Source organism: Podarcis vaucheri (assembly GCF_965113315.1).
Source record: "Podarcis vaucheri genome assembly, chromosome: 7".
Lineage (NCBI taxonomy): Eukaryota > Metazoa > Chordata > Lepidosauria > Squamata > Lacertidae > Podarcis > Podarcis vaucheri.
The window spans coordinates 21,688,338-21,712,327 of NC_138765.1; the positions used below are offsets into that span (position 1 = coordinate 21,688,338).

At 47.4% G+C, this 23,990-nt stretch overlaps 2 protein-coding genes across 2 annotated transcripts in view; both read right to left on the reverse strand.

Moving 5' to 3' along the window:
• The window catches only part of LOC309537657 (IgGFc-binding protein-like), a gene marked incomplete at its 5' end in the record, with an annotated part of 40,581 nt that extends 38,964 nt beyond the window's left edge, over positions 1-1,617 (reverse strand). Inside the window, one exon of the mRNA XM_082232548.1 lies at positions 1,576-1,617. Within this exon, the coding sequence (XP_082088674.1) occupies positions 1,576-1,617 (42 nt within the window). The remainder of the gene's footprint in view (positions 1-1,575) is intronic.
• Positions 1,618-11,906: 10,289 nt separating this feature from the next.
• The window catches only part of LOC309537060 (IgGFc-binding protein-like), a 36,140-nt gene continuing 24,056 nt past the window's right edge, over positions 11,907-23,990 (reverse strand). Inside the window, exons 15-19 of the mRNA XM_082231448.1 lie at positions 21,607-22,177; positions 19,970-20,169; positions 16,924-17,304; positions 14,840-15,166; positions 11,907-12,119 (exon numbers count right to left, since the gene is read on the reverse strand). Coding sequence (XP_082087574.1) covers positions 14,876-15,166; positions 16,924-17,304; positions 19,970-20,169; positions 21,607-22,177 — 1,443 coding nt within the window. The 3' untranslated portion in view covers positions 11,907-12,119; positions 14,840-14,875. The remainder of the gene's footprint in view (positions 12,120-14,839; positions 15,167-16,923; positions 17,305-19,969; positions 20,170-21,606; positions 22,178-23,990) is intronic.

Genomic DNA, 23,990 nt, shown 5'->3' on the forward strand with positions numbered 1-23,990 from the left:
TGACAGTGTGTCTGTAGGTACAAACAAACTGAAATTGACACGGGACAAATAGAAGAAGATGCTTTTACCCCGGTATGGTTACCCTTCATCACATACACAGCCCAACAAGACAACAGCAAGAACCCACCAACAGCATACGAATCAATCTGGCAAACACACACACACACACACACACACACACCACACAAAAACAAATCTCACTATAACCAACCAAACCCGAGGCCACCCCCAAGGAAATACAACAAGTGAACAGTAAGAGAACCCACACAACTGACACTGACGCAAAACCCTACACAAACACTAAGTAGAAGAATTGAAGCATTGCCAGCCGACCCCACGCCACTCACCATTCCCCCTCCCCCTCTTCTTCCTAACCTAACATTGTATATAACACTAATGTCTCACAACAAATGAAACTGATCTGTAGAAAACATAGCTTGGAAAAAGAGACAAAGCATGTCTCTTTGTAAATTAAGAAATCTTTAATAAAATTTTATTTTTTTTAACAAGTGTGATTGTAGGTGACTATGGAGGACAATTCTGGATCCACACATCCTTCTGCAGTGGGGACATAGATTGATCAAGGTGAGAATTTGCCCAGCATGCCTTCCTCTTAGCTTAGCTTAAAGGATCTTCCTTTATTAACATCTCCAGCCTTCGTTTCTTGCTCTCACACCACACGCCCCTGTCTTCACTACTCAATGCTACCGCACCTCTTACTCTAACATTTCTTGGAACCCCCTCCTTAAAAGAGTTTGCTGAGCCCTTTGGTCAATATTTGTTGCCTCCTTTCACATGGGAGGGGATGGGAATGTATCTCGGCAGTCATGGCTCCTTAACCCTCTGTTGACTTAAATCATGTCAGTCAAGAGGATTAAGAGCTCATGCCACCCACTGGAACTCGCCCACTACAAATGTTTTCTGTTATTTGATGCCTTGTGTTGCATGTTACACCGAGGGACTTGGCCAGGGGTGGCCAACTCAGTCATCCAACCAATGACATATGTGGGGACATAGAGGCCACCTTCATAATTCTTCAAGCCAACCTAGCACTTACAGACTACTGGGCCATTTCCCATGAGATTCCATTAGTTTCACGTAGCACTTGAGGACAAATGGAGCACACAGAATGTGACCGTTTTGCTGCAGTAGATGCAAGAATCCACAGAACTTTGCTGTGACCATCAGTGCAGAGCACAAACTTGAGGGTTTAAAGTGACTAATGTGAGCTGTGACATCACGAAATGCTCAGGATGACAGGCATCACTCTTTACTTGTGAGCAAACAACAAACTCAAGATCCTGGATTTTGCACCCGGTACAAAAACAGAGCTGCTGAATGAAACCTTATCTCTGCATCGACTTTTTCTCCAGTGAAGTCAGATGACATTATGTCAAAGGAAACTGTTTGCAAAAATATCTACACTGGGAGAAATGTACACGTAGATGCTGACAATTTTCAAAAGGACTATTTTTTATTTTTTTTTAAAAAAAGGGAACTAATGTGGGAATGCACAAACTGACTTTAATATTTTTAAAATGAGTAATTGACAGGCTCATCCTAGGGTTGCAATACATCTGGAATTTCCCGGACATAGCCGGAATACTGGTAACCCATGTCAACAGTGTCGTTTTTGGCGATTAAAAAAAATAAATAGCTCCAAAACATCTTTTTTGCGATTATGCCAAAAAAGCTCAACAACCTTAGTTCATCCAAACCTACTCCTTTCCAGTGAGTTGAGGTTCTTTTGTTTTTGTTTTTTTTTAATCCATACTTTCTGGCTGAGGCATAGGATATTGTAAAATAAGCAAAACTGCATACAAAAGTATGTGCACTTGGGGAAATGTGGGGGGGGTCATGTATATTAGACTTTAAAAAAGAACTACTGGTGCAGGAATGTAGCAAGCTGAATCTCAGACTGGAAAAAATGAGAAACTGAGACAAACAGATTAGTTCATGGTCCCACATACACAGCATGAGTTGCAGATTTTGCTGGATTGAGCAATACAAGAGAATGAATGTGGAAGCCAAGCTTGCTTCTCAACCCTGTGTATTCAGGAAACTGCTACTGCAATATATCAGAAATGACTCAAATTGGAGGGGAATTTATTTTATGCTTGGTGTTTCCTGCTTACAGCAGGGTAACATGTAAAGCAATTTGCCTTAGGGGTCTCACTTAGCACATTTATGAGCTGGTGCTATTGTGAACCACAGCACAGCAGGCCAGGGGTTGCCCCACGGCGTTGTAATGATTGTGGATGTGTAAGAACAGCAAGAATGGCACAGCAGCATTTTGAAATTGAACATGGCCGCAACTTTATTGATTACAGATGTAAGCAGGCATTGGCTATGTATCCTGAATTAGCCAATGTGCCTGCAGGATGATAATCCATCATAGCTGATCCTACTGATAAGGAGACCCCTCACAACACAAGTCATAACGAGGCAAAACCTGCCAGGTCACCATTTGAGGTGTTTCCATGGCTTCAGGACATAACACTCCCCCTGGAGCCCTTTAACCCTGAAATTTGATCCTGAAGCTGAATTTGATCCTTAGCTTTAGGCCAGGGGTCTGCAACCTTTAAGACAAAAAGAGCCACTTGGACCCATTTCCGAAGGAAAAAACAAACTGGGAGCCGCAAAACAAGCCAAATGTAAACAACCACACATTCTTCCCCTTCCCCCATTCTCTCTCTTTTCCCTGAGTCTATTTCAGATAGCAAAGAGGGGTATGGTACCTCTCATATCCATTTTTTGCAAAGCACCATGTGCATAGAGGGCATTATACAAATTAATACATAGAAAAGTGTCTGTCCCTCCCTGCAGTTCAACTCCCTCTCTTTTTACTAACAGCACATATCCATTACTTCTGCTGGTGCAACTTTCTCATCATTTCTACATAGCAGCATTTATAAACCAGTGCCAGAGAAACTGGGTGAAAGGAAGGAGAGAGGGAAGAGATATGAATATTTATGTGTGTGTATGTATACATACGTACAGCTACACAATTACAGGTTTGAAGCCAACTTAAAATAAAAAGAGCTGGTAAGCAAAGGAATCTGTGGTGCTTCCCATGGGATCCGGGGACATGTCAGCTAATACTCTTCCCTTTCTTCTTCATTTGCTTGTCTCTGCAGCAAATCTTGAGGGGGAAGGGCAGGAATTGCATAGGCACGAGAGAAGGGGGGAAATCCAGCATGCAGGATTTTGGTGCCTAACAGCACCCCCCCTCTGCAATTGTTCTCGTGCTCCCCGCCTCTCTCTGAGGCCGAGATGCTGCATCACAGCACCTGCTGGCTACCTCTGGATCCCCTCCTTGTCACTGACGTAATTCACCCCTTCCTCCCTGACAGGGAGGGCGGGCCCATTTTGTGGTTCACCTCAGGTGCTCTCCCTCAACTCGGCGGCCACTCAGAAGCAAGGCACGGAAAAGGATCCCGAAGCACCACCGCCACCCCCCCACAAAAACCCCGCCCTGCCATTTCCCTCGAGCGTGCGCACGCTCTCTCTCTCCCTCGCCTCAGGTGCCTTGCGCGCGGAGCTGAGGAGAGCGTGGTCTGGGTGGGCGGCTCTTGACGTCACGCGGCGCGCAGGGCCTGAGGGCGGGCGGGCTGCCGCGACGGCGAAAGGGAGCGCGCCCTGGCACGCCTTCCTGCCACCGCCCTCCTCCTCTTCTTCCTCGCTCCCTGCACCATGAGGGAAGAGGCGCCGCCGGCGCCGCCATGAGCTGCTCGGCCACTTCCTCACCGTCCTCCAGACGAGGCGTCCCCCTCGCCGCCGCCGCCGCCCGTCCTATCCCGGGGGAAGCTATGAGCCATGAAGCCGCCTGGCAGAACTTCCCTCCGGCGGCAGAAGCAGCAGCAGCAGCAGCAGCCCTTCTCTGGCCGCCGCCGCTTCCTCCTCCATCCCAGCAGCCGCCGCCTCTCGAGCTCCGCTGCCGCCGCCTTTCTTTGCCTGGCTCGGCTGCCCAGCTCCATACCCCTCCTCTTTCTGGCGCTTCTGCTTTTCTGCTCAGGGTCCCCAAGGATCTGCGGAGCCGCGGCAAAGATGTAAAAGAGTCGCATGCGGCTCCGGAGCCGCGGGTTGCCGACCCCTGCTTTAGGCTAAGGATCCAACCCAATGCCTGTTCCCACCAAAAGTTGTGACAATTGCTCCTAATAAGGCAAAACCAAACCAAAACAAAACAAAAACCCAGACAGGCTGAAATTCCTTTCCGGCCCCAACTACAGCCAGTGTGGTGTAGTGGTTAAGAGCGGTGGACTCATAATCTGGGGAACTGGGTTCGCGTCTCCGCTCCTCCACATGCAGCTGCTGGGTGACCTTGGGCCAGTCACACTTCTTTGAAGTCTCTCAGCCTCACTCACCTCACAGAGTGTTTGTTGTGGGGGAGGAAGGGAAAGGAGAATGTTAGCTGCTTTGAGATTCCTTCAGATAGCGATAAAGCGGGATATCAAATCCAAACTCTTCTTCTACAGCGACCAATTAATTCCACAGCAAGGCCAAACATGTGCCCTGCCCGTTTACCTTCGGACAGAGCCACAGCATTCAGCCTGGGCAAGTGGGACATCCAGTTTGTGACTGCACTGCCCAATTGCAGCACAGCTGCCTTTGGTCTCTTCCTTGGGCATAACAGACTCTGAAAGGTCTGCCGCCAGAGCCACACCACCAGGGCTGAGATTGGCTCATTTGGCGGGAAATCCCACCAGCACCCACAGCTGCCACGATGACAGCCAGCCACACAGGACAACTATGTTACCCCCTGGCTCACCAGCACCCAAGCTGGGCCGCAACTGCTACCGTGCTGGAAAAGCTAAGCCCTCTTTAGTAGTGGAGCCACACCAAATAGTTATTCCTCTGCTTACTTTCTCTCCATATGCCAAGAACCCTTATCTGTAACACGACACAAAGCCATTTCCGACCTGTGAGGAGATGGGGTTGCGGGCAGAAATCCCTCCCACATCCCACGCGGGGGCTGGCATTTGCCCCCGCGAGATTAGGGAATCCCCGGGTGTGTCGGCGACCCGGCCAGCCAATCGGCGGACCGGGGAGGCGTGGCCTAGCCTATTTAAGGCTAGGCACGCCCGGGGACCGCCCTCTTTGCCCCCTTTCCAGCTGAGCGGTTTTTTCCCATCCCACCCACCCCTTAGGTTTTAGGTAGCCTTGACCTTGCTATGGACTTCGGTTGGTCGCCGCAAGGGGCCTGGTAGGAATTTTTCCAAGTTGGCACTCGTCGAGCCTTTTGGTTTTTTCGCCTACCTCGTAGCAAACGTCACAACTTATTCGGTGTTGGCGGTTAGGCATTGGCAGAGGTCAATTGGTATGCAAATAAAGGGGGGAAGGAAACGCCAACACCTTCCCCAAAAGAAAAGTCCGGTAGAGGACTCCGGGGGGCGTTGCCTTGTCCGAAACCTAGGGAGGGGATCCCAGAGCGGTGACACCCGTTGGGATCCTAGTTGGCGTACTTCAACAGGACTCCCACGGCTTGTAGACAACCCTTCCCGGTCCCCATGCCAGGTAGTCAATAGGAGCCAATGCCTAAGGCCAATACCTTCCAATTCTGTAATCAATAAAGTTGTGGCCTTTTATGCCCATTAACCTTAAATACTGTGTTCAGTGTCTTCATTTCACATGGGGGAGGGGACTTGCCACGCAAAGCAATTGCAGCCGCACAATCAGCACAAACTGCTTCCTGTTCTTTCCTGATTCATATGGTCGCCACAAAGCTTTGTTGCTGCAGGAAACATCTCATGGTTGGGGGTATAGGAAAAAATGTCTCCTGTTGACTCACGGCTCTCTTTAAGAACCGGACTCCCCTTGTCCAAACCTCAGATAACTGAGCGCTCATGAAGGATCAGAGACACTCACATCAACTGCCTGCTTCTGCTGGCTCTCATGCTACCATGTTCCCCTTCCCCAACCCTCAAGGCCATGACACAGAAACGTAGAGACAGAGAATCATAGAGTTGGAAGGAAACACGAGGGTCATTTTGTCCAAGCCCCTCCAATGCAGGAATCTTTTGCTCAACATGGAGCTCAAGCCCACGGCCCTGAGATTAAGAGTCTGGCATGAGCATCTGACATCCCTGGGGATGCAACCATGTTTTAGCTAACAGTGTCAGCCAATTACACTGATTAGTGAAAGCTGAAGCATTTGTATCCTGTGTACCCTTTTGGACATTTTACTTGGTAATGTATCTCTTATTGTGTAATAACCGTTTGTAGAATGTTCGGGTCTAGCATCTCATTTATTGTATTTGAATGTACTTGGCTTTATTTGGTATTATTATCAGCTGAGGAAGAACATTTGAAACAGTTGGTTATCCTGGAAGGACTGTCCTACTGCTGTTTTTGGAGCACCAACATCCTTCAACTTATTCCCTGCATAAGTTGTGCTTTGTCTGACTTTACACTTACCTTGGCAGGTATGTTGCCTCAAGCTTGAGTGATTCTTTGTGATATTATACTAGCCAAACAATCCCTTATTTTGGGACATTTTCTTAACTCATATTAGTGTCAGTTTCGCCTTTGAGCCAGTGCCAACGACTGGGCTCAACCTCTTCAGCCCCGACTGGGCCAGGCGAGCTGGAAAAGCACCCCCAGAGACCTTCCACTGCAGGGAGCAGGTCTAAGTGCTGTGGACTCACAACTTGGAGCTGTGAGCACCAAACTCAGTTCCAAAAGTCAGCGGAGCACAGCAGATCATGAACCACACAAATGACAGCTCTGAAGTATAACTTCTTTTATTCTCTATAGCTACTGCATAAACTAACTAAAGACTAATTGGAGACGCTGGACTGCATGAGTGTTACAGCTGCTGGATGAGGTCACCTTATCTATATACAGATAACACTCAGACTCCCACAGGCTGGAGTAGGAAGAAGCGATGAGCAAAATCCGCCCCCTCCTTTCTGAAACATTGTCAGCAGATTCTTGCAATGGGAGGGGTGAAACATCCTCAATTAGTTGGTGTCACCATGTATATATTGTAGGTTATCTAATTGTAAATTAAGATATAATTCAGTAGTGATATGGAAGTGTTGTAATCATATTATTAGCCTACTGTGTTGCTTTGGGGTTGTTAGATTGTTCTGTTTGCAACACAGGGGATCTTTGTTGTTTATCCCTGTGGAACTGCCTGAGTCCTGCAAGAGCCCACCACCGATGCTTTCCCTGGGACCCCACTTTCTGCTCCCCCCCAACCTGCCAGGGGCTCTGAGAACCACATTACAAAATTCGGAGAAGTGTGAATTTTGTAGGATGACTATGTTTCGGTTGACATATTGTTTCAGAAAGTTCACATGAGATTTGCCTTTCAACATGAACTGAATCGGATTTTTTTTTGTCTGACTTTACACTTACCTTGGCAGGTATGTTGCCTCAAGCTTGAGTGATTCTTTGTGATACTAAACTAGCCAAACAATCCCTTACTTTGGGACATTTTCTTAACTCATATTAGTGTCAGTTTCGCCTTTGAGCCAGTGCCAACGACTGGGCTCAACCTCTTCAGCCCCGACTGGGCCAGGCGAGCTGGAAAAGCACTCCCAGAGACCTTCCACTGCAGGGAGCAGGTCTAAGTGCTGTGGACTCACAACTTAGAGCTGTGAGCACCAAACTCAGTTCCAAAAGTCAGCGGAGCACAGCAGATCATGAACCACACAAATGACAGCTCTGAAGTATAACTTCTTTTATTCTCTATAGCTACTGCATAAACTAACTAAAGACTAATTGGAGACGCTGGACTGCATGAGTGTTACAGCTGCTGGATGAGGTCACCTTATCTATATACAGATAACACCCAGACTCCGACAGGCTGGAGTGGAAGAAGCGATGAGCAAAATCCGCCCCTCCTTTCTGAAACATTGTCAGCAGATTCTTGCAATGGGAGGGGTGAAACATCCTCAATTAGTTGGTGTCACCATGTATATATTGTAGGCTATCTACTTGTAAATTAAGATACAATTCAGTAGTGATATGGAAGTGTTGTAATCTCAGGTTCGGTCCCCAGAAACTCTTAATAATGCTCGGCGAGACCCTCATCTGAAATTCTGGAGAACCACTGCTAGTCAGTGTTGACAAGGTGTGGAGAATTTTTTTGTTATGTATCTCCACCTCACCCCTGCTGGTTGTCAAGTGCTTGGGAACCACAGCACAAGGGGCTTTCTCAGCCCTGCACTTGGCATTTGCAAAGCTGCTCATCAGCTCAATGACCATCAGGTGACCATCAGGTGATGGGCGCCGAAGTCAAGCCTGCCAGCTGCAGGAATCGCTTGCATGAAGTGGGTTGCATTGAAATCACTGCTAAAACATAAGAAAAAGGGAGCAACCAGGAGCTAACTTTAAGTTCCAGATTGTCCCCTTGTAGCCAGGTCAGTACATGCCCCACACTTGACATCCTATATGGCTTCAGGTGTGGGGCAGGTGGGTGTGGTTTGTGAAAAGCAGCCTCATGGGCCAAATTGAGACTCCTGCTGGGCCAAATTTGGCACATGGTGAGCCACAGCTTCCCCACCCCTGGTGTAAACAATGTTGGGCCAAATGGTTTGATTCTGCAGTTCCCCTGCTTCCTAGGAGCACATCACTTGCTCTGCAAACACAATAACCTTCGCCTGCACATTGCTGGTTCATAGCATAAATGCCCAGTTTTGTTCCATGCCCATGCAACAAACAAATAAACAACACCTCCTGAACATGCGGAAGGATGAAGGAAATATATTTAATTTCCTGACCTAGGGACTTGCCCCGGAAGATCAGTTTTTGACTGGAATTTAACCGCTCACTATGAAGTCTCAGAGAGCCTCTTATTCTGTGGTTTGTGGTTCTCAGCCAAAGCTCTCCCTGGGGAATATGCATTGCTTGTAAATCACTGTGTAAGTTTACATCGCCAGAGGATGGAGTTAAACAGAAACCTCCCCTGTGTTAGCTGAAGGTGTTAGACAAATAAAACACCTGACATTCTACTCATGTATATGAGATTCCCACTGAAGCCTGAAGACGTACACCTCAAGCCGCCCAGACCCAATGACCAAAGCAAACCATCCCTTTCTTCCCTCTTGGAACCCAGGAGGATATTGGTTGCAATTTTCATGTGGGTTTACTGCAAAAATAAAAATAAAAATCTGATTTAAATAATTGCATCTCCATCTAAAAATAAAGCCCTGTTCACTAGTCATTCGGACACACCTTCCTTCACAATACTCCAGTTGATTTTTTAAAAATTAATTTATTTGTTTTTTTTTTCAGATTAAAATTTTACAAACACATATCCAACTGTGAAATTAAAGTCTTTTACAAGAAAACAGAGAAAAATTCTTACGACCTTAGGTCGCAGGTCCTTTGCTTTATGATGTTTACAAAGAGGGGGGCGCACTTCCTTTTTAACCCTTCCCCGCTCGTTCCTAAGTCAAAGAAATTCTTCCTTTAGAGCCCAAATTTCCATGTTACTCACGGGTTGTTGCTTTGAAATCTGAATATTCAAAAGAAGAAGTCAGCGCTCTCCGACAATGGCTTGCAGCTTCACTCCACAGAAGAAGAGGAAGTACTCTCAGCACCGCGCCGCACGCCGACCCCGTTCCGGAGCCTTTAAAAAGGCTTCTTCGCAGATCGGGGGGGGGGCGTAAATGGTGCCCGCTGAGTCACCACGTTCACAGGCTTCTCCACCTGTGATTTTTTAGGGTCCCCGCTTCGCCGCAGCGGCAAGACCCAATCCTTCAGAGCCTATTCCTTCTGGAGCTCGGAGGGAATCCGCCATTAGTCGCTGGTGCTAACCGGCTAGCGGAGACCTTGCCAGCACCCAGAAGCTTGGGGCGCGCTGAGCTCCGCACGCCCCAAGCTTCAGGATTAGCACAGCGCACCTGGGGGGTAAATAAATTTTTTTTCTTTATTCCCCCCCCAAAAAAAACTAGGTGTGTCCTATGGGCCGGTGCGTCCTATGGGGCGAAAAATACGGTAATGCCTATATTCAACCCTTGTATTGTATTCGTGTTAACCAATCAGCAACAAGCACATATGTGGCAATGCTGTAATATTCAATAAAAGGGACTCCCCGAGACATGCTCGGTAGATGCCTCCCATATGACACTGGTCACTCGTCTGTCGTTTATTTCAACCCAACAGGTCTGCAGGATATCAGACTAGTTCTACTTGTAAACTGTAGTTCCCAGGATTCACTGGGGGAAGTCATGCACAATAGCTCAGTTGCTTAGAGCATGGTGCTGATAACGCCAAGGTTGCAGGTTCAGTCCCTGTAAGGGACAGCTGCGTGTTCCTCTATTTCAGGGGGTTGGACTAGATGATCCCCAGGTTCCCTTCCAACTCTATGATTCTATGAAATGTGTGTTAAGTGTACTTCAAATGAATGGCATGGTGCATGTGGCCATAGTGGAGCACACAGATCTGTAAATGTCATCCACCAAAGTGACCATGGCCAACTCAGTCCCTAGACTGAGCTGAGTCTCAGCCGCCCATTCCAAACCAACAGATTTCGGCGAGGTTCTTGCCAAGTTAAACAAAAAAGTGTGGAAGCCAAATTTCATGGGTTTGCGTAAGAGGAGGTTCAGGATTCTGCTGGACTGATCCCAGAGTAGGAGTCTCAAGCCTGTACGGACCATTACATACCCCAGAGCCAACATTTGTTCATCATTATTTGCAAGAAGGGGAGTGGAAACAGATGGTGCCCTGAGGGAACAGCTGACGAATAGTGGTCTCCGTTGAACATAACAAAATAATTTATAATAATTGTGGAAACGAAAGGAAAATGTGAGCAAAAGGGAAGAAATGAATGAAGTGGGACGGTATTTGGGAAACTTAGAGAGATGGATATGAGTATTAACGCACCACTGTTATGAGATGCGGGTGGCGCTGTGGTGTAAACCACTGAGCCTTGGGCTTGGCGGTTCGAATCCCTGTGATGGGGTGAGCTCCCATTGCTCGGTCCCAGCTCCTGCCAACCTAGCAGTTTGAAAGCACACCCAAAAGTGCAAGTAGATAAATAGGTACCGCTCTAGCAGGAAGGTAAATGGCATTTCAGTGTGCTGCTCTGGTTTCTCCAGAAGCAGCTTAGTCATGCTGAACACATGACCCGGAAAAAGTGTCTGCAGACAAACGTCAGCTCCTTCGGCCAGTAAAGTGAGATGAGCGCCACACCCCCAGAGTTGTTTGTGACTGGACTTAACTGTCAGTGGCCCTTTACCTTTTTTATTTTGAAACTGTGATATGTACTGTTGTATGTACAATGGTACCTCGGGTTACATACGCTTCAGGTTACATACGCTTCAGGTTACAGACTCCGCTAACCTGGAAGTAGTACTTCAGGTTAAGAACTTTGCTTCAGGATAAGAACAGAAATTGTGCTCCGGTGGTGCGGCGGCAGCGGGAGGCCCCATTAGCTAAAGTGGTGCTTCAGGTTAAGAACAGTTTCAGGTTAAGAATGGACCTCTGGAACGGATTAAGTACTTAACCCGAGGTACCACTGTATTTGTATATGTGCTGCTTATTTTAGGGCAACTAGCATATTTTTATATTGCTTTATTTATATTTTATACTTCTTTATTCATGTATTTTATATGGCTATTTATTTTATATCGCTTTTATATAAAGCAATGTTTTGTGGGACACACCTTTTCTGCTGCATTTATACCGTTCTGTTTCATTTGGAATGGTTTCGTTTCGCAAATAATTGTAGCGGTTTTGTCTCTTTTTACAACTGTGGATTGTAGTCTGCCCTTGGACCTTATGGGGAAGAGTAGTCCAACAAGCTCAGTGGACTTAAGGTTGAAGAACACTGCTCTAGATCATATTGCTTCCTTGCCTTCTTGCTTGAACATCGCCATGAGTTTCCTACCAGACCTCTCACATCTCTGCATATTCCCAGAGTTAAAATCATGCCGACAAAGTGAAGTTTGCAACAACAACAACAAAAAGCTTTATTGATTCTTAAGCAAAAGTGCCATCATTTTATTAGGCAGTCAAAGTAAACTTGATAACAGGTTGAGCAACATTGAACTGTGAAGCCAGGGAATACGCCATACCAAGGAATTTTGCCCGAGAGCTTAAATGCGAAGTTTCTCCCAGAAGCAGCATAGGGAAGGGTTCATTTTGCTTCAGGCACCTTTTAGGCCTCACTAGAAGAGAAAATTGTGAAGAAGGCAATGTGAGTGTATTTATGCTTCAGTGAGAATCTTCCCAATTCTTCCCACAGCACTGTAGAATTTTATTTAACACGTAACGGCTCAATTTGCAATGACTTTGCTCTCTGAGTGTAATTAATCAATTACCCCTGGTTTTACAACCTGCTTATTGCTACCAGATGCTATTTTTTCTGTCTGTAGGGCAGTGTTTCCCAACCTTTTTTGGGCAAAGGCACACTTGTTTCATGAAAAAAATCTCGAGGCACACCACCATTACAGCCCCGTGACGTCAGCGCGCAGCGTCACGCCGGGAGGGTCATGAATTGCTAGCAAATTACATAATCACCTCCTTGAGGGCTGGCTCATCTTCTCCGAAGGCAGAACCCCATTAATTAACAGCACAGACTCACACCATAGCCAAGACGAGGGGGAAAAACCTCAGTCATGCACAGTCATGCACATGTGGGGGCTAAATGAGGACGAAGACCGGGCAGAGAGCAGGGTTCAAATCACCCCACCTGGCCAGGACAATCCCTGGGTGCTCCCTTGGGCCACTCGCCTGACCCACCTCGCAGGGCTGTTGTTGCGAGGATAACACAGGGAGAACCACGCGCGCCCCCGGGAGCTCCTTGGAGGAGAAAGCGGGCAATGAATGCAATGCACGAAATATATGAGAGGCGACCAGGTTTTGCAGGTGAGGGGCCCCCGCCAGCCTCCGCTTCCAACACCCGGCGCAACGACGCCGAAGTTTCCCCCCAGGCTCGGCTCGGGGAGCAGCCCTGCTCCCCCCGGCTCCCCTTCGCCCTCCCGGCTCTCTCTGCCGCCCACTGGGGACCCCCCTCACCTGCCAAGTCCAGAGCGCCGGTGGAAGTTGCATGCATGCATGCAGGGCGCCGCGTTGCCATTGCATTGCACTGCACTCCATGCAACGCCTGCACGCATTCATTGCCTTGCACGCCCGCCAAGGGGTCTCCCCGTGGTCCGATGCGTCCCCTCCGGTGCGGATGCAGCATTGCAAAAATTAAAAGACCCCCGACGCAGCCCTACCCGGGGGGCAGCCTCCGCCGCTCCGCCTCCGCGGGGATCCCCGGGCTCCATCCTGCCGCCTGATCTCCGCGGGGGCGCAGGCAGGCTGCGCGGGGTCTGCGTGGAAGAGCCCCTGCCCGCCCGGCCGCCGCCGCCGCGCTCATTCCATGGCCGGGAGAAAAGCGCTTCAAACAAAACGCCCGGCCTGCCAGGCCACGCTGGGAAACGTAGTTCGCGCACCCCGCGCGGGCGCGGAGCCCAAGGGCGGGGGGACTACGGATCCCGGCAGCCCCCGCGCCAGGGACGGAGGGGGAGAGGCCAGGTGCAGGGATGGAGGGACGGGTGGGCGAGCGAGTGAGTGAGTGGCAGCCGCCAAGCCTTGGCCGAGAGCCAGGAAGGGCCTCCCCGGAGGAGGAGGAGGAGGAGGAGGAGGGAGGCGCAGAGCGGGAGGGAGGGAGGGAACCCCAGGGGTCATCTAGTGACGGCGCCCCAATCGCAAATTTGACTTTAAAAAAAATCTTTCAAATTTTTTAATTTTTCCCGCGGCACACCAGGCAACATCTCGCGGCACAGTGGTGTGCCGCGGAACAGTGGTTGGGAAACACTGCTGTAGGGAATAACTGCCTGCCTGCCATCCAGCCTGCTCTCTGGGGAAAGGACCACATGGCAGGAGCTGCCTTGTCCTCCTGGCCTGGACACTGTTACCTTCTCTGCTCCTGGATTTGAACTGGGATGGAAGGATGCTTCCAGGGAGAGCTGCTCTTTTTAAAAGACAAGAACTTAGAAAACTCCAAGACCTGTAACTCGAAGAGTTGAGTCTGAGTTTGAGTTTTCCATCCTTCCTCTTATTCCTGGTTTCACCCCTTTTGTGCCATGACCTTTTAGATTGCAAGTCTGCAGGCAGGGATTTAATAACCAATTTTTGAAAACTGCTCTGAGTGTCTTTTTAGTTAATGAGCAACTTTCTATGGCCTTACTTCTGCTAAAAGACTGATACTGATACATTGGAAAGATAATACAGCGGTCCCTTAGTTGCCGAACGGCTTAGTTCTCGAACAAATGGGCTCCCAAATGCTGCAAACCCAGAAGTGAGTGTTCTGGTTTGCGAACATTTTTCAGAAGCCAAACATCCGACACAGCTTCTGCTTAAGTGCAGGAAGCTCCTGCAGCCAACCGGAAGCCGCGCCTTGGTTTATGAACAGTTTCAGAAGTCGAACAGACTCCCGGAACAGATTAAGTTTGAGAACCAAGGTACCAGTGTACCATGCTCCCCTTTGAATGAAGAAGAGTTTGGATTTTATATCCTGCTTTATCACTACCCTAAGAAGTCTCAAAGCGGCTCACAATCTCCTTTCCCTTCCTTCCCCACAACAAACACCCTGTGAGGTGAGTGAGGCTGAGAGACTTCAGAGAAGTGTGACTAGGCTAAGGTCACCCAGCAGCTGCATGTGGAGGAGCGGGGAATCAAACCCGGTTCACCAGATTACGAATCTACCCCTCTTAACCACTACACCACACTGGCTCATGAAGGATAGAAGATATGACCACACTTGCAACATGCAAATGGATTGCTTTTAGACATAGAGTATGTATGAATACATACAATGATATTTGAAATCCATTTATTAAAAAAGCAAAATGACTTCTTAATAGGTATATATACTTGTTAGAATAATTGCAACACTTACATGTCCTCTTTGGTCAAAGACCTTTCTCAGAGCCACTCACTTAGCACAGAATTCCTCCTCCTTCCAGACAGCAATGACCTCAGACAAGCTCCTTGCTACCTTCCCACTGGGCAGCTTCAGGTCATCAGCGCGATTTCGATTGAAGTTCCCACAGGAGGCACAGAGCTTTGCTGCCAGGCTTTTACAGACTTGCGTCTTCATTTCCCCACGAGGTCCGAGCAGAATTTTTACTTCAGAGGCCAAATGAATAGTTATCCCGTCTTGAGAGAGGCTCACGTGGGCATCTTCAGAGACCTTTGCTGGGAGCGTAATTTTGCGCCCATTAGCCTGAAGTGCAGAAAAGGAGGGAGATAGGTTTTGGGTTAATGGGTGGAGCAGGGGAGGGAAACCTTTTCAGTCAGTCTGAGGGCCACAATCCCTTATGGGGGGGCCACATGCCAGTGGTGGGTGGTAAAAGGTACCCCTGCCCGTACAGGCCAATCTTGCCAGACTCTAGGGTTGTGCGCTCATCTCACTCTATAGGCCGGGAGCCAGCGCTGTCCGCAGACACTTTTGGGTCACGTGGCTAGCGTGACAAGCTGCATCTGGCGAGCCAGCACAGCACACAGAGCGCCGTTTACCTTCCCACTGGTAAGCGGTCCCTATTTATCTGCTTGCACCCAGAGGTACTTTCGAACTGCTAGGTTGGCAGGCGCTGGGACCGAACGATGGGAGCGCACCCCGCCGCGGGGATTCGAACCGCTGACCATGCGATCGGCAGGTCCTAGGCGCTGAGGTTTTACCCACAGCGCCACCCGCGTCCCTGTGGTGGGTGGGACCAGAGGCAAAAGAGCCGAGGCAATGAATGGCTGCACACTTATCTTTGTATAAAAGGTAAAGGGACCCCTGACCATTAGGTCCAGTCGTGACCGACTCTAGGGTTGCAGTGCTCATCTCGCTTTACTGGCCGAGGGAGCCGGCGTACAGCTTCCGGGTCATGTGGCCAGCATGACTAAGCCGCTTCTGGTGAACCAGAGCAGTGCACAGAAACACCGTTTACCTTCCCGCCAGAGCGGTACCTATTTATCTACTTGCACTTTGACGTGCTTTCGAACTGCTAGGTTGGCAGGAGCAGGGACCGAGCAACAGGAGCTCACCCCAACGCGGGGATTCGAACCGCCAACCTTCTGATCGACAAGTCCTAGGCTCTGTGGTTTAACCCACAGAGTAGGCTATAATTATGTTAATTATGGTTTTTTTATATGTTGGAAGCAGTCCAGAGTAGCTTGGGCAACTCAGTCAGTCAGACAGGGTACAGTGGTGCCTCGCAAGACGAAATTAATCCATTCCGCGAGTCTCTTCATCTTGCGGTTTTTTCGTCTTGCGAAGCACGGCTATTAGCGGCTTAGCGGCTATTAGCGGCTTAGCAGCTTAGCGGCTATTAACGGCTTAGCGGCTATTAACGGCTTAGCGGCTTTAAGAAAAAGGAAACAAACTCGCAAGAACTCGCAAGACGTTTCGTCTTGTGAAGCAAGCCCATAGGGAAATTCGTCTTGCGGAACGACTCAAAAAACAGAAAACTCTTTCGTCTTGCGCGTTTTTCGTCTTGCAAGGCATTCGTCTTGCGAGGTACCACTGTATAAATAATAAAAGGATTATGATGATGATTGAATATGATGTCCCTTCTCTATTATCCATCTAGGCAACCAATATGCATTATTCCTGCTGAAGGGCTATGATAAGAGGTGTGGCCAAGGAAGAGGGAATGACCCAGGAAGAGTCCCATGGGCCAGATAGAGAGGACTGGATGGCCTCAGTTCACCCTCCCCTGCTTTGGTCAATGTGGTGATCTTTGGATGCTGCTCAACTACAATTCCCAGCGTCTCTCACCTTGGCCAGGATGGCTAGTTGCTTAAAGAAGCCTGTTGCTCTGTTGGTGAAAGTCTAGCAAGGCATTGCACTTGGGCAGCACACATTAAAGCAGAAAGTATTTGGCTGACGTCTACTCAGGGTAGATCCACTGAAATGAATGGACCTAAGTTAGGCCTGTCCATTGTGCGTGACTAATATTGGACGCAAACCTGGATCCTGCACCGGGAACTTACCCATGCCCCCTTGTTCGGTTTTACAGTGAGAAACAGGCATTTGAAAAATACATGTATCGTTGTCACCGCTGGCAAATCCCAGCCGTTGTGTTTGTTGACAACTGCCACGATCTTGAACCAAGACGGGTCACTGCCATTGCAAAGGGTTGCAACCTCGTAAGCCCCTAGATATAGAATTTTCCCAGAGACACCGTCAAAGGAAGTCAAGTGTGCTCCAGGGATGACGGCACACTCTCCATTCTGCCTTATGCAACCACGCACACCATTATGGAGGGCACAGATTTCTCCTTGCTGGCAACTGTTTTCTGCACAAGCCAGTTGGCCTGATGGGCGGCAGGTGCATTTTTTCAAGCAGTCTTCTGAGACAATATTCTCTCCAGCCTGTAAGATTTACAGCCCAAGAGAGAGGGAGGGGAGAAAAAAGAATTAAAATTTAAATGCAAATGTTTTAAAATATTATTATTTTTAATTCAACATGTACAAGCCTGAGCACTTAGAATTACCTCTATAAAGCTACAATCTAGGACACCAGTGCTGCATAAATGATAAATCGACAGTAAAATGGATATTAAAATAGGTCACATTTTGTACTTTAATATGTTTACTCATACTATTTTCGCATGAACTCTACGCCATGCTAATCAATGGATGTGAAACTGACATAGACCAGAAATAGACAGATATATCTATGCCTGTTAACAACAGAGACATTCAATGGGGCAGAGAATAGGGAAGAATCTAATCTGGATTCTTCGAAGGGTCCAGACTTATATGCCATAGCATGCTGCATATAACATTATCAGGATCACACAATGTCCCAGAAGCCTTTCAGATTTTTCAGGCTCCTTGTCAAACTCCAAAATGGAAGCAAATAACTTCCCCTCCCCAAATACAGTGGGCAGGTCTGGACTCAGCCCATCCATCCTCTCACTAACTCCTTTGTGCTCAACATGTTTGGAGGTGAAACCCTGTTCTTCAGGGGTCAAATAAAGCTGCGGTTATATAGCTCTGTTGGAGCACAGCCTGGTCAAGGAATAGAGTGCCCATCTGCCCTCCTTTGCAGTCCTATGTTTGAAGGCATACTCTATTTGAAGGCCTGTCTACTGTCCAATATAAAGAATCATAACAAGGGAAAACAGGAATTATTGCCCATCAACAGTTCAGTGGAGATCAGTGGTGTGCCATCAGTGGACTAGGGGGGACTAGGCTAGTCTCTTAAATATTCCCCTGCCACCTCCTTCCTGAGTCCTGGGAAGTTTCTGCCCAGCTTAGGGATGGAGGCACAATGCTCACCTGCACTACGTCTCCCCCCATGTCACCCTCGCAAGCTGGCACCTCTGGCCCTAACTGTTCCCCTAAGAAAAAAATCACCACATGCTACTGGTGCAGATCACTTGGTCGCAGCCTCTCCCGCCCTGGCACAATGTATTGTATTCCTACTTAAATGATACCAATTATTTCAGATGTTAAGTTTTCTTGCGTCCATCATCTCCAAGGATTTTCACACAACCAGTTGCTTATTACAGGTTCCACCTCTTGGCTCCTCAACTCCCCAAGGAGGAAAGTGCTTTTCTTATCAAAGGTTCTCTGCTGTGATGTGCATGCCTTCTTGGTTACCTTTGTTATAACCTCAGATCTCCCTCGCCACCTATCTCTTTCTCCTTCCCAGCTGTTCCTCTCACATCTGCTTCCCTCAGCCTTCCTCCTTGATCTCTGCAACAGCCAGCTTTCTCTCGCTGTCCTCCCTCTCTCCTTTAGTACTCTGCCCCATCAGTTTTGCTGGGCCAGAGGCTGCCTCCCTCTATTCTTATTGTATCTCCTTTGCTCCACAATCTTGGTCTTTATCAGCAACTCTTCCTCCTTTTTGTCTCTCTGTGTTTTGCTGCTGCTTTCAGCCTCACCAGCTGTCCTTTATGAGGCTGAGGTGGGTGTGAGAAGGTGACAACCACACCTTTGACATGGTGTGCTCCTTCAAGCCTCTCACTTACAAGCATGCATATACCAGTACATTCGCTTATGTTTGTTGTTTGTTGTTTAGTCGTTTAGTTGTGTCCGACTCTTCGTGGCTCCATAGACCAGAGCACGCCAGGCACTTCTGTCTTCCACTGCCTCCCGCAGTTTGTTCAAACTCATGCTGGTAGCTTCGAGAACACTGTCCAACCATCTCGTCTTCTGTCGTCCCCTTCTCCTTGTGCCCTCCATCTTTCCCAAAATCAGGGTCTTTTCCAGGGAGTCTTCTCTTCTCATGAGGTGGCCAAAGTATTGGAGCCTCAGCTTCATGATCTGTCCTTCCAGTGAGCACTCAGGGCTGAGTCTCCTCCAGCACCATAATTCAAGAGCATCAATTCTTCGGCGATCAGCCTTCTTTATGGTCCAACTTTTACTTCCATACATCACTACTGGGAAAACCATAGCTTTTACTATATGGACCTTTGTTGGCAAGGTGATGTCTCTACTTTTTACGATGCTGTCTAGGTTTGTCATTGCTTTTCTCCCAAGAAGCAGGCGTCTTTTTATTTCGTGGCTGCTGTCACCATCTGCAGTGATCATGGAGCCCAAGAAAGTAAAATCTCTCACTGCTTCCATTTCTTCCCCTTCGATTTGCCAGGAGGTGATGGGACTAGTGGCCATGATCTTCATTTTTTCTTTTTTTCCACTTATGTTACTGTTGTGAAAATTTGTTTTCAGCACAAAGCAATGCATGAGTGCCAATCCGAAGGAGGGAAGAGATACTAGCCCTTGCAGACTCACTAAGGGCTCATGTAGACTTCTGCTTGTCCCTTGCCTAGATGTTTTCCACTTGTCCTGTGCTTTCCAAGCTGTTTTGCCTTTGCCCCACCTCTTCCCCTTGGAAAACCCTTTCTATAAGGCTAAATTGGAGCAATCTGCAATCTTCAGAGTACCTAACTGCCATTTATTCCAATTTAGCGCTAAACCATGGGTTTTCCTGGTGGAAAGTGGCAGGGCAAAGGGAAGTGTGAGTGAACTCTTAAAGTGACACACACATACGCACAGACACAACAGTTTCCACAAGTGCTGGACTTACCTTGATGTAGCGCCCGTCATGCATGCAGCCACAGTTCTCCATTGCCACGCACCTGTCACCGTCAAACAGGTAGCCACTGTCACACTGACAACCTTCAAAGCATTTCTTTGAGCATTGGCCCGGAGTGGACAAACTGGTGCAGGTGGAACCACAGATCCTTGTACACAACTCATAGTGGCTGTTGGGTGGGCAAGTGAGAGCTGAAAAGAAGGAGAGATAAGACCAGGGGTTATAGGAGGCAGGAACAGTCCAGGCAGGTATAGCTAACCATTCTTAAATTCTGAAGCATTTCATCCATATAGGACACCCTTCCACTCATCGTTCCATCTCTGGCTGCTTTACTGTCCCGTATCTGGGCTTATATTTAAGGGCAGCAATAAAAGGACATGTGCTGCATCATCAAAATGAGGGCTGGAGAAGCAGGCCAGATCTTTATTTTCCCCAACCCCGCAGGACAACTTTGACAGGTGAGTGGGAATACCTACCTGCCCATCATCTGATGTCATAATGATGTCAGGTGCTTCACACGTGTCAAAGTTGAAAGAGCTTGCAAAGCGCTTTGCCTAGTGTGTCCCAAACACCCAACAATCTGCAAATTGACACAGGACTGGGAATCACACAGGACTGGGAATCCAGCTGGTGGTGGAACATTTGGAAAGCACTTGCACAGAGCGATTTGTAAGTCCTGTGCTCAGTGCTTCTCAAATGCCAGGCACAACGTGCAAATCTTGCAAAGCTCTTCCAAAGCTCCTGGAAAACCATGACTCAGTTAGCAGTGCCTGCAAAGCCTCTTTTGGCCAAACCTCATTCTTACCTGTGCCACACCTGACATCATAGCTGATATCAGGTCTATGCAGGGCAAGTGGGTGTAGTTTAACCAAAATGGCTTAATAGGCCAAATGGAGCAGTGTGGAGGGTCTCATTTCTCACCCTAATCTAAATGCCAGGCCCTCCAAGTGTCCCTATTTTCCAGGGACAGTCCCGGATTTACAGAAGCCATCCCGGTTTCTGATATGATCCCAGAATGCCTTGCTTTTCTTTAGGACATCCCTATTTTCATCCCTATTTTCATTGGAGGGAATGGAGTTATGTGACCACCGAGCCAAGGAGATAAGTAACTATACAACCTTTAGAAGACATCTGAAGGCAGCCCTGTATAAGGAAGCTTTTTTTAAAGTTTAATGTTTTATTGTGTTTTTATATATGTTGGAAGCCACCTTGAGTGGCTGGGGCAACCCAGTGAGATGGGTGGGGTATAAATAATAAAATTGTTGTTATTATTATTATGGAGCAGGACATCCCTATTTTCATTGGAGAAATGTTGGAGAATATGAAATGCTGATTTAAATGTTGACCATGTTCTCCCATTGTGCTCCTCCCAATGGCATATATCAAAGTGGCTGTCTATTCTGTTACAGTGGAGTAGCCAACTGTAACTGCCCTACGGTTGTTTTTGGACTGCAGTTCCCATCAGTCCAAGTCAACATGGTCAATGGCCAGAGTTGTTGGGAGCTGTAGTCCAGCAGCATATGCAGGGCAACATCTTGTCTAATATAGCAGAATGAATATTTTAAGCATCAGTGTGAGTGGGTAGGATAAAAAAGAAGGTGGTACTTCAGGTTACTGAGCAAACTTACGGCAGAAGCTGTTTGTTCTCCAGGCTCCAATTGTAACTCCTGCAGCCTGACATACAGTGATGTAGGCCTGGATGCTCCTACAGAGAGTTTCTCTGGCACCATTGGCTGCACACATGTCATACAGACAGTGGTTGAAGAATTCGGCAGGGTCTACCAAGGAGTGACAGTTCCTGAAGGGGCCGGATTTGGCTTGGATCATTCCGCAGGAACTCTCAGGTCGGTACGGCGCTGTCTTGGCTGCATCACAGACGGGGCATTTATCTCCACAGCCATCGGAGCATCTGACACCATCAATAGGAACCTTCCAAGAGGCCCCAAACTCGATCACATTCTGGGTGCTTTTCCCCGTAGGTAGAGTAAAGTCATCGGTCCTGTCACTGTTGAAATTACCGCATAGGCCAGTGACATGTCCCTGGTAGTTACTGGGGACAGACACCAAGATGTACGAAAAGGTATCAAAAAGGACTTTGAGACCAAAGTCAGACTGGACAATGATATTATTGCCTTCCTGGTTGGCCCAGAGTTTCCCATCCTTTGTCTTCATGGGCAGCGTATAGAGCTCTCCATCCACCTGCATTAACCACAGAGAAGGTGACCATGTAAGGTGACAGTTTTAAATTACTATTATTTATTATTAAATGGATTTATCAACCACATTTTTTTGGGGGGGATACCTCCTAACACAGTTTTTGAACTAAGGGTGTCTGCAGGCTGCTACTATTTTGCAAGAGGGATTCAAACACATGCCAGAAATTTAAGTTTGCTTAATTGAAGCAGATTAAAGTACCTTTCTCCCCAGGGCAAGAAATCCACTTTTCAAATGGACTTTTTCAGGTAGGAAAGTGATGGGGAAATCCACTGAAATGTGTGGAATGAGCAAATGTTTAACAGGAAGATGTGTAAATGCCCCTCAAGCAAATTAGGATGAATACTCGGGGACATATGACCTGCCTGAAAACAAATCAGAACAAATGCTCAGTGAAGATCAAACATAGTCTAGCCACCGCACAAGATTGTATGAGAAAATCAGGATGGATGATGCGCCTTTGGTCAGGGCACAGCCTGACTCCCTCCTCTGGCAACCTGCACAGAATTTTGCTTAACGGTTGCCATTAATTTGATTTTAATTAATTTTTATAATGAAATGTTTTTAGAATGTTGGATTATTTGATTGTTTGATTGTTTGATTGTTGTTAGCTGCCCTGAGCCCGGCTTCAGCTGGGGAGGGCGGGATATAAATAAAATTTATTATTATTATTATTATTATTAATAAGGAGGTCATCTGAAGGAACCCTATATCAACACAATATCGATGCATCAAGTATGACTATATCAAATATATCAAAGCACAATATCAAAACCCCTTTTAAATGTTTCCTTCAACAAAACCATTAAAAGCGAGCATGAAACATACAATAATAATAATCCAGCAATACTCTAATATTTCAGAGCCAGGCCATACAATACCATTACTACAGCCCAAGTCATAATTTGTTAGCTACTAAAGACTACAGTCAAAAGGGAAATCCTTAAGGTCTATTTGAAAGAACTAAGGGATGGAGCTTGCCTGTTCTCACTCAGGATCAAATCCCACAGCTATTGTACAATTGCATGAACACATGTGCAAAATCCATGCAGCCATACCCTCAGTGTCTCCACTTAGCAGGAGCAACAGCTACAGAATACCGAGGGGAAAGCAGAGAGAGGTTTTCCTCTCCCCCCCCCTTCTCCCCTCCCCATCAGACTTGCTTACAGTGTGATGGGGCAGAAATTTGGTCTTCTTTGCATTTGAATGGCGAACTCCTGAATTTGCACCTCCCAAAAACAATACATGAAGTGAAATGCAGCTCCTCTAAGAAATGATCAATCCTCCAGATTTTACAATGCAGTTCTCCAACCAATGCATGTGTACAAAAACGCATATATTTGGGGGAAATGTTCATAAATGTAATTTACTGGCCAGAATAACATATGAAAATACATTCTGTTGGGGAACGTTGCTTGCCAAAATGTATATGTTATTTATTTTATTATTTAAAGAAGTTATAAACCGCTTAATATTTTAAAAATCTTTGAGCAATCGAGACTGCGTATCACTAAAATGTTGATGGATTTCTATGAAGATTTTTTAAATTAAAAAATCACATATTGCTGCAGAAATCCGGAGAACTGAACTTGGGGGAAATGAGAAATGGAGAGAAAACTAAATTAGCAGATTAGTCAATATCTACTGATAGGGAACGGGACGCGGATGGCGCTGTGGGTTAAACCACAGAGCCTAGGACTTGCCGATCAGAAGGTCGGCGGTTCAAATCCCCGTGACGGGGTGAGCTCCCGTTGCTCGGTCCCTGCTCCTGCCAACCTAGCAGTTCAAAAGCACGTCA